Below are 14983 nucleotides of genomic sequence, written 5' to 3' on the forward strand. Positions count from 1 at the left end.
CAACGACCCAAAACCTGTGGGATGCAGCAAAAGCAGTTCTAAGGGGGAAGTTTATAGCAATACAAGCCCACCTTAAGAAGCAGGAAACATCTCGAATAAACAACCTAACCTTGCACCTCAAGCAATTAGAGAAAGAAGAACAAAAAAACCCCAAAGCTAGCAGAAGGAAAGAAATCATAAAAATCAGATCAGAAATAAATGAAAAAGAAATGAAGGAAACAATAGCAAAGATCAATAAAACTAAAAGCTGGTTCTTTGAGAAGATAAACAAAATAGATAAACCACTAGCCAGACTCATCAAGAAAAAAAGGGAGAAGACTCAAATCAATAGAATTAGAAATGAAAAAGGAGAGGTAACAACTGACACTGCAGAAATAAAAGAGATCATGAGAGATTACTACAAGCAACTCTATGCCAATAAAATGGACAATCTGGAAGAAATGGACAAATTCTTAGAAATGCACAACCTGCCAAGACTGAATCAGGAAGAAATAGAAAATATGAACAGACCAATCACAAGCACTGAAATTGAAACTGTGATTAAAAATCTTCCAACAAAGAAAAGCCCAGGACCAGATGGCTTCACAGGCGAATTCTATCAAACATTTAGAGAAGAGCTAACACCTATCCTTCTCAAACTCTTCCAAAATATAGCAGAGGGAGGAACACTCCCAAACTCCTTCTACGAGGCCACCATCACCTTGATACCAAAACCAGACAAGGATGTCACAAAGAAAGAAAACTACAGGCCAATATCACTGATGAACATAGATGCAAAAATCCTCAACAAAATACTAGCAAACAGAATCCAACAGCACATTAAAAGGATCATACACCATGATCAAGTGGGGTTTATTCCAGGAATGCAAGGATTCTTCAATATACGCAAATCTATCAATGTGATAAACCATATTAACAAACTGAAGGAGAAAAACCATATGATCATCTCAATAGATGCAGAGAAAGCTTTTGACAAAATTCAACACCCATTTATGATAAAAACCCTGCAGAAAGTAGGCATAGAGGGAACTTTCCTCAACATAATAAAGGCCATATATGACAAGCCCACAGCAAACATCATCCTCAATGGCGAAAAACTGAAAGCATTTCCACTAAGATCAGGAACAAGACAAGGTTGCCCACTCTCACCACTCTTATTCAACATAGTTTTGGAAGTTTTAGCCACAGCAATCAGAGAAGAAAAGGAAATAAAAGGAATCCAAATCGGAAAAGAAGAAGTAAAGCTGTCACTGTTTGCAGATGACATGATCCTATACATAGAGAACCCTAAAGATGCTACCAGAAAACTACTAGAGCTAATCAATGAATTTGGTAAAGTGGCAGGATACAAAATTAATGCACAGAAATCTCTGGCATTCCTATATACTAATGATGAAAAATCTGAAAGTGAAATCAAGAAAACACTCCCATTTACCATTGCAACAAAAAGAATAAAATATCTAGGAATAAACCTACCTAAGGAGACAAAAGATCTGTATGCAGAAAATTATAAGACACTGATGAAAGAAATTAAAGATGATACAAATAGATGGAGAGATATACCATGTTCTTGGATTGGAAGAATCAACATTGTGAAAATGACTCTACTACCGAAAGCAATCTATAGATTCAATGCAATCCCTATCAAACTACCACTGGCATTTTTCACAGAACTAGAACAAAAAATTTTGCAATTTGTATGGAAACACAAAAGACCCCGAATAGCCAAAGCAATCTTGAGAACAAAAGAAGGAACTGGAGGAATCAGGCTCCCAGACTTCAGACTATACTACAAAGCTACAGTTATCAAAACGGTATGGTACTGGCACAAAAACAGAAAGATAGATCAATGGAACAGGATAGAAAGCCCAGAGATAAACCCACACACATATGGTCACCTTATCTTTGACAAAGGAGGCAGAAATGTACCGTGGAGAAAGGACAGCCTATTCAATAAGTGGTGCTGGGAAAACTGGACAGCTACATGTAAAAGTATGAAGTTAGATCACTCCCTAACACCATACACAAAAATAAGCTCAAAATGGATTAAAGACCTAAATGTAAGGCCAGAAACTATCAAACTCTTAGAGGAAAACATAGGCAGAATACTCTATGACATAAATCACAGCAAGATTCCTTCTGACCCACCTCCTAGAGTAATGGAAATAAAAACAAGAGTAAACAAATGGGACCTAATGAAACTTAAAAGCTTTTGCGCAGCAAAGGAAACCATAAAGAAGACCAAAAGACAACCCTCAGAATGGGAGAAAATATTTGCAAATGAAGCAACTGACAAAGGATTGATCTCCAAAATTTATAAGCAGCTCATGCAGCTTAATAACAAAAAAACAAACAACCCAATCCAAAAATGGGCAGAAGACCTAAATAGACATTTCTCCAAAGAAGATATACAGAGTGCCAACAAATACATGAGAGAATGCTCAACATCACTAATCATGAGAGAAATGCAAATCAAAACTACAATGAGATATCATCTCACACCAGTCAGAATGGCTATCATCAAAAAATCTAGAAACAATAAATGCTGGAGAGGGTGTGGAGAAAAGGGAACCCTCTTACACTGTTGGTGGGAATGTAAATTGATACAGCCACTGTGGAGAACAGTATGGAGGTTCCTTAAAAAGCTACAAATAGAACTACCATATGACCCAGCAATCCCACTACTGGGCATATACCCTGAGAAAACCATAATTCAAAAAGAGTCAAGTACCAAAATGTTCATTGCAGCTCTATTTACAATAGCCCAGAGATGGAAACAACCTAAGTGTCCATCATCGGATGAATGGATAAAGAAGATGTGGCACATATATACAATGGAATATTACTCAGCCATAAAAAGAGACGAAATTGAGCTATTTGTAATGAGGTGGATAGACCTAGAGTCTGTCATACAGAGTGAAGTAAGTCAGAAAGAGAGAGACAAATACCGTATGCTAACACATATATATGGAATTTAAAAAAAAATGTCATGAAAAACCTAGGGGTGAAACAGGAATAAAGACACAGACTTACTAGAGAATGGACTTGAGGCTATGGGGAGGGGGAAGTGTAAACGGTGACAAAGCGATAAAGAGGCATGGACATATATACACTACCAAACGTAAGGTAAATAGCTAGTGGGAAGCAGTCGCATAGCACAGGGAGATCAGCTCGGTGCTTTGTGACCGCCTGGAGGGGTCGGATAGGGAGGGTGGCAGGGAGGGAGACGCAAGCGCGAAGAGATATGGGAACATATGTATATATATAACTGATTCATTTTGTTGTGAAGCTGAAACTAACATACCATTGTAAAGCAATTATACTCCAATAAAGATGTTAAAAAAATAAATAAATAAATAAAATAAAAAAATAAAAATAAAAATATATACACACACTTTTTTTAAAAATTTTTGAGTCTTCACTGCTGCATGCGGGCTTTCTCTAGTTGTGGCGGGCAGGTGCTACTCTTCATTGCAATGTGCGGGCTTCTCACTGCGGTAGTTTCTCTTGTTGTGGAGCACGGGTTCTAGGCACGCAGGCTTCAGTAGTTGTGGTGTGTGGGCTCAGTAGTTGTGGCTTGTGGGCTCTAGAGCGCAGGCTCAGTAGTTGTGGCGCATGGGCTTAGTTGCTCCGCGGCATGTGGGATCTTCCCGGACCAGGAATTGAACCCGTGTCCCCTACGTTGGCAGGCTGACTGTTAACCTCTGCACCACCAGGGAAGTCCCACACACACATTTCTGATTCATAATCACTGGAAAATCTGTACTGATAAACCCCAATCTAACCTGATATTCTTTACTCAACATTTATTGTTTATAATACATAAATCTGCATTGTATATATATAGCTATTTAAATGTGAAGCCTTTTTCACCCATCTATAGGTTTATCCCCCAATAAAAATGTTTTAAATCCTTAGAAATGGAATACTGTCTTTGTAATCTCTATAGTACTTTCTATGTAAGTCTCTTTACAGCAGGTTCTTTACAAATGTTGCTGAATAATATAAGTTCTGGGGAAAGCCTATAACATATGGATACTGCACACACGTTTGGACCCCCATCTGTTTAGGTGCAAGAACTACAATAGACAGCTTCCGCCCATACCATACAAACGGGGGTCAGCCAATGTTCTCAGAGAACCCATTTGGCAAACATGTTGAAAAATCATTTAGGAAGGTTTCTTCTGAGTTCTGCTTAGCTTTTAGTACCCTGATTGTGGAACCTGCCCTCTGGGTCTAATTACTTTTTTGACTGATTGACAATGTCAGCATCTACCCAGCTGATCTCAATTTTGTGTACCCACCACCCCCCCTCTAGTACAGCCTCTTATTTTTTGCAAATGAGACTCACTTTTAATAATATGCAGAGCAGATGGTACTAGGAACATGTGAAAATGGTTAGCCACGTAATACTACCAAAATAAACCAGCATATGGCTAAAGTTTGGTACTGTGATCTATATCTAGCATCATTTCCTATTTACCAGCACTCACAAAATTCAGCTGGTAGATCTGGGGATCCAAACCTATCCTAGTCATTGGCTCTATGTTCTCTTTTTTAAATCTATCCTAATAAGGAAACAAAAAAATACTGTTTTAAAGAAAGAGGATTTTCACCCTCCCCACTAACCATTATTCCATTTCCTCGATCAACCCTTATCATACTCTTATTTCTCCCAGACCAGTAGTGTCCAACCATCAGGATATATAAGAATTAGATACCTAGATGATAACCATTAGTGATTCTGATTCAGTAGGTATGGAGTGAGGTCCTGGAATCTGTATCTTTTTCTTTCTTTTTTTTTTTTTTTTTTTATTTATTTTGGCTGCGTTGGGTCCTTGTTGCGGTATGTGGGCTCATTGCGGTGGCTTCTCTTGTTGCAGAGCACGGGCTCCAGGCATGTGGGCTTCAGTAGTTGTGGCACGCAGGCTCAGTAGTTGTGGCGCATGGGCTTAGTTGCTCCGCGGCATGTGGGATCTTCCTGGACCAGGGCTCAAACCCACATCCCCTGCCTTGGCAGGTGGATTCTTAACCCCTGCACCACCAGGGAAGTCCCTGGAATCTGTATCTTAACACCATCCAACAAATACATCCCTACACTCCCTGATTCTGATTCAAATTCTAGGGACAAATTATGAGAAACACCACCCAGAATCCCAAAATCCTGACAGCCAACTCTGTCTGGCCTTTCCTCCTCAACAGCCAGCATCTCAGCTCTTTCAACCAAGGTGATAACAATCAGGGCACCAAAGCTGCTGCCCTAATAAAGCCATGAAAACCTGACTTAATTACTATCAATATTTTGTCTTAGCTTAGGTCTAAGGACAAAATGCAGAGCTTGCTTATGAAGTGTCACATGCATTTAAAAAATGCTTTAATGTCCCCTGAGACTTCTTTGATTGAGATACGTTCCTAGAATATTAAACTGGTTTCTAATCCTAGCAGTATAACAAATTGATTCTATAACACAGAGCAACACAATGAATTTCTCTGAAACTTTTACAAAATGGATAGAATTATCTTTGTCCCTGTTCACTCCTTTCTGCAGATATTTTTGAGCCTTGGTATCTTGGACCTTGAATGCGTTGATAGAAAAAGGAAGTGTCAATAAATGAACTTCAAGAGAATAATAAATCCCCCAAAAAAGTGACATAAAAAAACTTCATGTATGTAGATGTGTACATTTTTCTGGGAAGTGGCTGAACAGCTTTCATCAAATTCTCAAAGGGGTAAGGGATGGAAAAGCTAGCAGCTTAGACTCCTATCAGAAGACTAATGCGATAATACATCAGTTGTTGATTATTAAGGAAATGACTCTCCAGTTAATATGTCAATGACTCAGCTGCAAATTTCATCCTTTTCTCCTTCATGCAAGTTTGTGCATTGCATTGCTTATTACCACTTCTGCTATAGAAGGTGGGTGGAGAAGAACAAAAATGCTAAAATTCAAACCAATTTGCTTCTTGTTACCTGTCTTTTCTAAATGCTCAGGGAATTTAAATTTAGGACTAAAATTCTTCCTATTGCCACATTAACGTGGAAAACTAAAAGGTAACGTCATATTTGAAAACTCTCACGGGAGGCACATCAAACTATTATCAGTGATCCCTCTGCGGCATGAAACTATCATCATGAGGAAAGGCTTTAAAGTTTTCTTTACACAATATTTGATTTCTTTACTCTAAGCACGTATTACCCTTATGGTTATAATACAAAATATAAGAGAAAACTCTGGGGAGCATATATTCTACAGAACCTAAATACATATTATCTCAATGTCACTTCCACCCATCTGATTCCTCTCTTGTCACTGTTGTCAAATATCTTTCAAAGGTCCATCTCAATTACCACCTTTTTCATGTTGCTATCTCTGGTCATGATAAACAATAATTCTCTCTCTTCTAAAACCTTAGAACAGAGTTTATGCCACTTTTATGGTGCATCTGAGTTCATTCAACTTCATTAATCTGAAATGTATCATGCATTTAACAATGGACCAGGCACCATTCATACATGTTTACTCCCTAACAAAATGATCACTTTCCTCTATCTCTCATAGAACCTAACACACTGCCTTGTAAAAGAAAGTACTCAATACTGAATGCCAAATTATATGCAATATAGTTATTAATAGCTTTATAAGGTAAATATGAGAACTTACTTTCTTTCATTCACTTATCCTAATTTATTCCTGGCTTTACCTACCCAAATATTTACTCAGTCTATTTCCATACAAGCTACATGTTCTCTTATTTATCTTAAAGCATTATCCTTTCAACACAAAAATCTTACAGTAGTTGTTCTTAGAAGACAGGGTAAAGAATAAAGATATGCTCTGTAAGTTGTCTGTAATTAAGTCTGATAGGACATCATGGGATCCAGAAATAGGAGCAATGAATTTGGCTACGGATTAAAGTGAGATAGTGAATGACTCTGTTCACATAAAAATGCAAGTAAGACTTTGGTTCAGTTATACACATTTTTTAAAAAGTGTGAATCTTCCACAACACAACCAGTATGAATATCCTGGTCACTCTCCACTGAAGAGAGTTAAAAGGAAACAACAATAGTAAAAAAATTGCCCTGATTCCATCAAAAGAATCTGGAATCACTACAAACTAAATCAATCTCTCATTTCCTCTAAATTTACAGAAACACTGCACAAAATGATGAATGGTAACTGACTTTCATTATAGTATGCTTAAAAAAAAAAAAACCACCAAAGACAATTTTAACAATGTATTGTTTTAAAGTAAGAATTTTACTTATATTCTAAAACAAATAAGGGTTGCAGCAGGGATTCTTACACCATGTATGGCTGTAGTCAACATTGTTTCTGTCTGATCAATTCTCCTTCCCTACTTCTGGAAACACTGTCACTTCTTTTGGGTAACTGCTTACTCCAACCCCGTTGTTTACAAGGTGCTGCCAATCACAGGACTCCATGCTGAAACAGTCTCCCTATCAAAGCCATGCAATACCAAGACAGTGGGCATGTGATCAAACCCAACCAATCAGTTGTTCCTCTGGATTTTTCAAACTGGAGCCTGTAGCAGAGAGTTCTTCTGATGTGGGGACAAACCAAGAAGTGAATGATGTGCTTATGATCATAGTTCCAGCCTTGTAGAAAAAAACAGGTTTGAGAATGGAGTTGACTGACAAAAAGTAGAGATGACAGCTGTTGAGAGGGAAAGTGGGTCTCAATTCCACTGTAGGTTTTTCTGCTCTTCCCAAAGTCTGGTTTCATTCAGCAAGTTGAGAGTTAGGATTCTCAACTTCAGCAAGTTGAGAGTTAGGACGTTTCACCTGCATCAGGAAGAACCTTAACTAACATGACAGTCTTCGAGTGAGTCAATGCACTCTCGTGAAATCATATGTAAAATTATATGTACGTTTATGTTTCAGGAGAGGAATCTTAGCATTCTAAAGATTCCCCAAAAGACTCTTTAACAAAAACAAAAAGGAGGGGGAGTGGAATTTAACCAAAAACACCCCTTTCTTTAAGCTTTTAACTAATGAAAATTTTACCAGAGACCATGGACAGAGTAGATATTAAATGCAAACAAAACCACTTACCTTCATTCCCCACATCATCATTCATAAGTCCCCCCAGCCACATCTTCCAATCCTCATCATCTGCTGTGTTGGGGTCATACATGTCTGGGGTGATGTCTGGAGCTCGGAGCTCTGCCTCTAGTTGCCCCAGGGGAACATCTTTCAGAGGCATCTTAGAGCGAGTTCGGAATGCAATGAGACTGTCATCCATGGGCTAGCCAATGGAGAAGGAAATAAAAACATATCACTGAATGCCTAATGCTTTCAATTTCTCCAAACTTCATCATATCCTGTGTGTTTCTCTTCTTAGCTTAAAACACAAGGTCTCTTCTCTAAACCATATGGATTTATTATTCTTTGTCTGAGAAACTTTAAGGATAATGATATCAAATTTTTTTTTGTAGGAGCCAATGTCTTTTTTTTTTAAAGGTTATACTCCATTTATAGTTCTTATAAAATATTGGCTATATTCCCCTTGTACAATATATCCTTGCACCTTATAATGATATCAGTTTTAAAACCAACATTTCAGGAACATTTATAAGAGCTTTATTAAGATATAATTTACACACCATAAAACTCACTCCTTTAAAGTGTATAACTGAGTGGATCTTACTATATTCACAGACTTGTGTGACCATCACCACTATCTAATTCCAAAACATTTTCATCACCCCAAAAAGAAAAGCCATTTCCCTTAGTGGTAGCTCCCCATTCTTCCATGATCCCAGTCTCTGATACCCACTAATCTTTCTGTCTCTATGGATTTGCTTATGCTGGACATTTTATATAAAAGGAATCATAGGGACTTCCCTGGTGGTCCACTGGGTAAGACTCCACGCTCCCAATGCAGGGGGCCTGGGTTTGATCGCTGGTTGGGGAACTAGATCCCACACGTGTGCTGCAACTAAGAGTTCACATACCGCAACTAAGAGTCCGCATGCCGCAACTAAGAAGTCTACATGCCACAATTAAAAAGATCCTACACGCCACAACGAAGACCCGGCACAGCCAAAATAAATAAATAAATAAATATTTTTTACAATAAATAAAAGGAATCATACAATATGTGGCCTTTTGTCTCTGGCTTCTTTCACTTAGCATGTTTTCAAAGGTCATCCATTTTGTAGCATGTATCAATACTCATTCCTTTTTTTTTGTAATAAAATTTATTTACTCTATTTTATTTTTGGCTGTGTTGGGTCTTCGTTGCTGCAAGCGGGCTTCTCACTGCTGTGGCTTCTCTCATTGCAGAGCCCAGGCTCTAGGTGTGCACGCTTCAGTTGTGGCTCACGGGCTCTAGAGCGCAGGCTCAGTAGTTGTAGCGCACAGGCTTAGTTGCTCCATGGCATATGGGATCTTCTCAGACCAGGGCTCAAACCTGTGTCCCCTGCATTGGCAGATGGATTCTTAACCACTGCATCACCAGGGAAGCCCCTCATTCCTTTTTATTAAGAAAAAAAGAAATGAATAATGTCTACTCATACTCTTTGCCCATTTTTAAATTCGGCTGTCTTTTTATTGTTGACTTACAAGAGTTCATTATATATTACAGATACAAGACCCTTATCAGATATGTGATTTGCAATTACTTTCTCCCACTTTCTGGGTTGTCTCCACTTTTTTGATGTATCCTCTGAGGCACAAAAGTTTTTAATTGTGACGAGGTCCAATGTACCTATTCTTTTTGTCATTTGTGCTTTTGGTATTGTATTAAGAAACCACTGCCTAATCAAAGGTCACAAAGATTTACTCTATGCTTTGTTCTAAGAGTTCTATAATTTTAGCCCTTACATTTAAGTCAATAATCTATTTTGAGCTAACTTTTTGAGTGTGGTGTAAGGTAAGGGTCTAACTTTCTACTCTTGCATGTGGATTTCCAGTTGTCACAGCACCATTTGTTGAAAGACTATTCTCTTCCCATTAATTGGTCTTGGAACACTTGTCAAAGATTAATTGACCAATAAATTTAAGAGTTTATTTCTAGACTCTCAATTCTGTTCTACTGATCTGTATGTCTATTCCTTTCTTTTTCTAAAAAGATACTTTAAGAGAAGTATCTTTTTTTTATTTTTACTTTTTAAAATATTTATTTATTTATTTGGCTGCTTCGGGTCTTAGTTGTGGCACACAGGATCTTTTGTGTGGCATGAGGGCTTCTCGCTAGTTGTGGTGTGCAGGCTCTAGAGCGTGCGGCCAGTTGCGCGTGGCCAGGGGGAAGGATAAGCTGGGACGAAGTGAGAGAGTAGCATTAACATGTATACACTACAAAATGTAAAATAGACAGCTGGTGGGAAGTAGCTACACAGCACAGGGAGATCAGCCCGGTGCTTTGTGCCCACCTAGAGGGGTGGGATAGGGAGGGTGGGAGGGAGAGCATATGGGGATATATGTATACATGTAGCTGATTCACTTTGTTATATATGAAAAACTAACACAACATTGTAAAACAATTATACTCCAATAAAGATGTTAAAAAAAAAAAAAATAACTGGTTGGGACTTCCGTGGCAGTCCAGTGGTTAAGACTCCACGCTTCCAATCAGAGGGTGTGGGTTTGATCCCTGGTCAGGGAACTAGGATCCTACATGCCACACAGCACAGCCAAAAGAAAAATAAATAAATAAAAAATTTTTTAAAAAAAGAAGAAGAACTGTCTAATGATGGAATTTAGAAAGTCATCCTTTGACAGTAACCATAGTAATGACTGTTTCAATCAAGAACAAGCAATGGATGTTAAAATTAGTGGGTGAAAAGATATTTTGCCTCAAAGATACATATTAATTTAAAAATGGAAAAATAATAATTTTACAGTGAGGAAAACAAGCAGACACCACCTTAATCATGTGATCAAATTTAACATGATGGAATTTATGTGCCTCCTGATATGATACAATAAAAAGGACATATCACTTTTGTGATATTTGTGCCAAAAGTGCATAACCAGAATCTAATTATGAGGAAGTATAAGAAAAGTCAAAATTGAGGAACATTCTGTAAAATAATTGCTCTATAAGGTTCAAAAATGTCAAGGTTATGAAACTTTGAGAAACTGTTCCCAATAAAGAGTCTAAGAGAAAAGACGACTAAATACAACACGTAATCCTAGACTGGATCCCGGATCACAAAAAAAAAAATCATTTTTCTTTTGTTTTATATAAAAGATATTATTGGGACAATTGGCAAAATCCAAATAAGGATTTTAACAGACTATTAATATTATATATCCTTATTTTCATAATCAAATGTCCTCATCTGTAGGAAATATACACTAAGATATTTAGGGGTAAAAGCGCATCATGACTGCAACACACTCTAAAGCAATTCAGGAAAAAATAAATGTGTACAGAGAGAGAGAAAGAAGGAGAAAATGATAAAGCAATTGTGGTAAAGGTTAATATTTGAGGAATCTGGCTGAAAGTTGTTCCTATGTTCCACATTTTAAAATGCTCTCTGTCACATACCTTATTTCTTCCTTAGGAACTGCCATTCTCACTTAATTCTCACTTACAATAAAACAGTACAAACTAGAGTACCAAAGACCTATAATTTCATGACTGTTACTAACTGTATCAAAATTTAATATCTTCCCTTCTCCCTTCCCAATCTGAGCAATGACTAAATTATTCCATTTGACTTTTTCAGCAATTTAGAGTTATGTTTACCTGGAAAGAATCCATGCAGACTGGACTGGAAGCCAGCTCCTCATCTACTGCATGCAACTTCTCCATGAAAGTACTATCCTTGGTCTGTTTGGGCTTTGGTGGGGGCGGAGGCCCCATGGGCACCACCTCAGCACTGATGTGCCTAATGGCAGGTGTGGTGACTTTCTCAGCCTGATTAAAAGGGGCAAGTATGTTAAAAATTAAAGGGAGGAAGGGAAGAGAAAAAAAAAAAAGCGGGAGGAGAGAAGCATGTCTTTCATATGCTAGCAATCTTTCTCTTCCCATTTAGATAGAGGTATATATAAAAACAAAGGCACTGTCAAGTACATTAATCTAATTAGGTTTCATCCTATTTCCAATGAAGCCAACAGGATGCTACTTAGGTTATCAAAAGTGGGGAAATACAATAAAAATGGCTTTAGAATAATATTAGAAAACACATACAAAAAAGAGAAGGGTAGAAGGAAAGAAACTCTGCCAGTCACTCACATTTGGCCCCTTAATAAGAACTCTCCCTGTCACTGAGTTCCAGTTTTGTCTTAACTGTTCACTGACTTAAGGGAATTTGAAATTCAGTTATAACTAGTCACAAATACCAGGAAGAAAATGGCATGATTACTGATCTCGAATCATGTTTGGCAAAGGGTGACAGCTTAGAATCACCATGGATAAATGATCCATTTATACAGTTAAATAATCTACTTATAGAGCATCTCTAATTTATCTTGCTAGTATGATGTGGATTTACCTCTGATAATATGCCACTCTCCTCATCTGTTTCAGTCATCTCAGAAGACTGCCTCAATCTGGATTTCTTTGCCCCACGTGGAGACGAAGCAGTGCTTTCAACATCACTTTCCAATAAACTCTACAAAACAAATCCAGTTCACTTTCATATGTATGCCCCTACCTCATTCACTGAGTTTGAAGTACCTCAATAGAATGAATCACAAAATATCAATCACTGAATTAGAGTAAGAATAAAATTTAAATAAAAGCTTAATTTGCTGAAGGTAGGAACAGGGATCAATCAGATCTCTATCCTCATCAGCATTGTAAACTCTGTAAAACTGTAAGGCATTGATTTAAAATCCTTTAACAAACAAGTCAAAGAACAAATTAAGAAATAGAATATTACATTAACTATGAAAATGAACGAACTATAGCTACAAGCAACAGTATAAATGCATCTCAAATGACTTGTGTTGAACCAAAAAAAAAAAAAAAGCCACACAAAGAACAGACTATTGTTCCATTTACCTAAGGTTCAGAAACAGTAAAAAATTGAACACAGTGTGTAGAGCTGCATATTTAGGTGATATAAGTAGAAAGATAAGCAAGGAAGTAATTACCAAAAAGTCAAGATAGTGGCTGTCTATAGGGGAAGAAAAGTGACTGTGATAAGAGGTGTCTGGCAATGTTATACTTAATGACTTTAAGGAAGTTTCATAAGGATTAGCTTTATAGTTATTTAAGCTGTATATTTTTTTATCCTATGCACAGGTCTGCATGTTATATGTGTGTTATATTTCATAATACAAGACATGAAAAAATCAAGGGAGCATGAAGAGGAGTCACAGTCTTAGATTTATGCAAAGAAATGAGTAGAAAAAAGAACTGTGTTTCAACCCTCTGTATAGAACAAGTGATATTACTAAGGAAGCAAAGTACACTCTGCCTTGTGGAGCCAACTTTTTTCTATATTACCAACTAACAGTCACACAGGTAACCACTGACCTCTTCAGCAGTCTCATCTTCTTCTTCATCATCGGGCTGATACTCTTCATCTGAGGAATCATCGTCTTCAAGGTGGATATCCACAAACTGAGGAGGCTACATAAGTACAATTATAGAAAAAAATAAAATAATAGAAAACACAAATCATATGTATTTGGGAAATAAAGGGAAGAAAGCAGAGCAGGAAAAAAAAAATCCTAAGAGCACAACAAGCAGCTACAGCAAGTAATAAGAGGCAGGAGTTAAAAAGATTTCTAGCATGAGAGTCAAACCTACGACTAATGAAATGGAAAAAAACAAACCTGGAATTTAAATAAATACACAGGTCCAAAAAAGTTAACAAATAGAAGCATTTCGAAACTGATGAAGTCTTTCTGGGAAAGAATAAGAATTACCTCTTCCAACTTTACCTTAATTTCATTGGCCTTCTTAATTGGTGAAATATTCCATGTTGGAATTACCTACCAACAAAGAATATAAACAGTTAAGTTCCGTTAACCAAAATAGACTATTTTTCATTTTTACTTCTTTACCATCACAAGGAGCCATCAGACTAACACGTAGCTGCAGTGACGTAGGGGTACTGATCTACACTGTCAAATATTTGTCAGAGCTTGGCAGAAGAAAAGGAAAGATGAATCTATTTCCATCATTAGCATCTCTGCCTTAAACCTAGTAAGAATCTGTATTACCCATAAATGGACAAAGTGTCTATATTGTCTACTTTATATTACAGCTTGGGTTCACATAGAATAATAAATATGAAAACTATTTATAAACTACAATAGTACACAAACCTAGGATACTACAGGTGACAGCAGCCTTTTGCCATCAGTATGTCTTAATCAATTACATAAATCCACCATAAGTATGCCTCCAAAAAGCTAGCCATGAAAAGTTCTTAGGGAACGATTTCGGGGTGAAGTGTTAAGTCGTACACAACTTCTTTTCAAATAGTCCAGGAAAAAACAAGACAGACACAGAGAGAGATAAAGCAAATATGGCAGAATTTAACATTGTTATATCTAGATGGAATCTAGATTCACCGTAAAATTCTTTTCAACTTTTTCAGGATTTTAAAACAATAGAGGGGCTTCCCTCATGGCGCAGTGGTTAAGAATCCGCCTGCCAATGCAGGGGACACGGGTTCGAGCCCTGCTCTGGGAAGATCCCACATGCCGCGGAGCAACAAAGCCTATGCACCACAACTACTGAGCATGCACTCTAGAGCCCGCAAGCCACAACTACTGAGCCTGTGTGCCGCGACTCCTGAAGCCTGAGCGCCTAGAGCCCATGCCCCGCAATGAGAGAAGCCACCATAATGAGAAGCCCGCGCACCGCAAAGAAGAGTAGCCCCCCCCACCGCTGCAACTAGAGAAACCCTGTGCCCGTGTGCAGCAATGAAGACCCAATGCAGCCAAAAATAAATAAATAAAATAAATAAATTTTAAAAATAAAACAATAGAGTTGGTGGGGGGAAGTTTTTAAAGAATTCTTTAAAACCTCTTACATACTCCTGACACAATA

The 14983-nt window shown here is 37.6% G+C and overlaps 1 protein-coding gene across 11 annotated transcripts in view; it reads right to left on the minus strand.

The window, feature by feature from the left end:
- GON4L (gon-4 like) overlaps nucleotides 1-14983 on the minus strand; it is a 94612-nt gene that overhangs the window by 52193 nt on the left and 27436 nt on the right. For all 11 annotated transcript variants that reach the window (XR_003430418.1, XR_003430419.1, XM_027095185.1 and 8 more), the window contains 5 exons: nucleotides 13867-13917; nucleotides 13457-13552; nucleotides 12468-12587; nucleotides 11720-11890; nucleotides 8077-8269 (listed from right to left, as the gene is read on the minus strand). Coding sequence is in view for 9 of the 11 variants with exons in the window: in XM_027095185.1 (XP_026950986.1) it covers nucleotides 8077-8269; nucleotides 11720-11890; nucleotides 12468-12587; nucleotides 13457-13552; nucleotides 13867-13917 (631 nt within the window). In the remaining 2 variants the exon portion in view is untranslated. The remainder of the gene's footprint in view (nucleotides 1-8076; nucleotides 8270-11719; nucleotides 11891-12467; nucleotides 12588-13456; nucleotides 13553-13866; nucleotides 13918-14983) is intronic.

Source organism: Aethalodelphis obliquidens, unplaced genomic scaffold (genome assembly GCF_003676395.1).
Source record: "Aethalodelphis obliquidens isolate GAN/ISIS:26980383/991018 unplaced genomic scaffold, ASM367639v1 scaffold90, whole genome shotgun sequence".
NCBI lineage: Eukaryota > Metazoa > Chordata > Mammalia > Artiodactyla > Delphinidae > Aethalodelphis > Aethalodelphis obliquidens.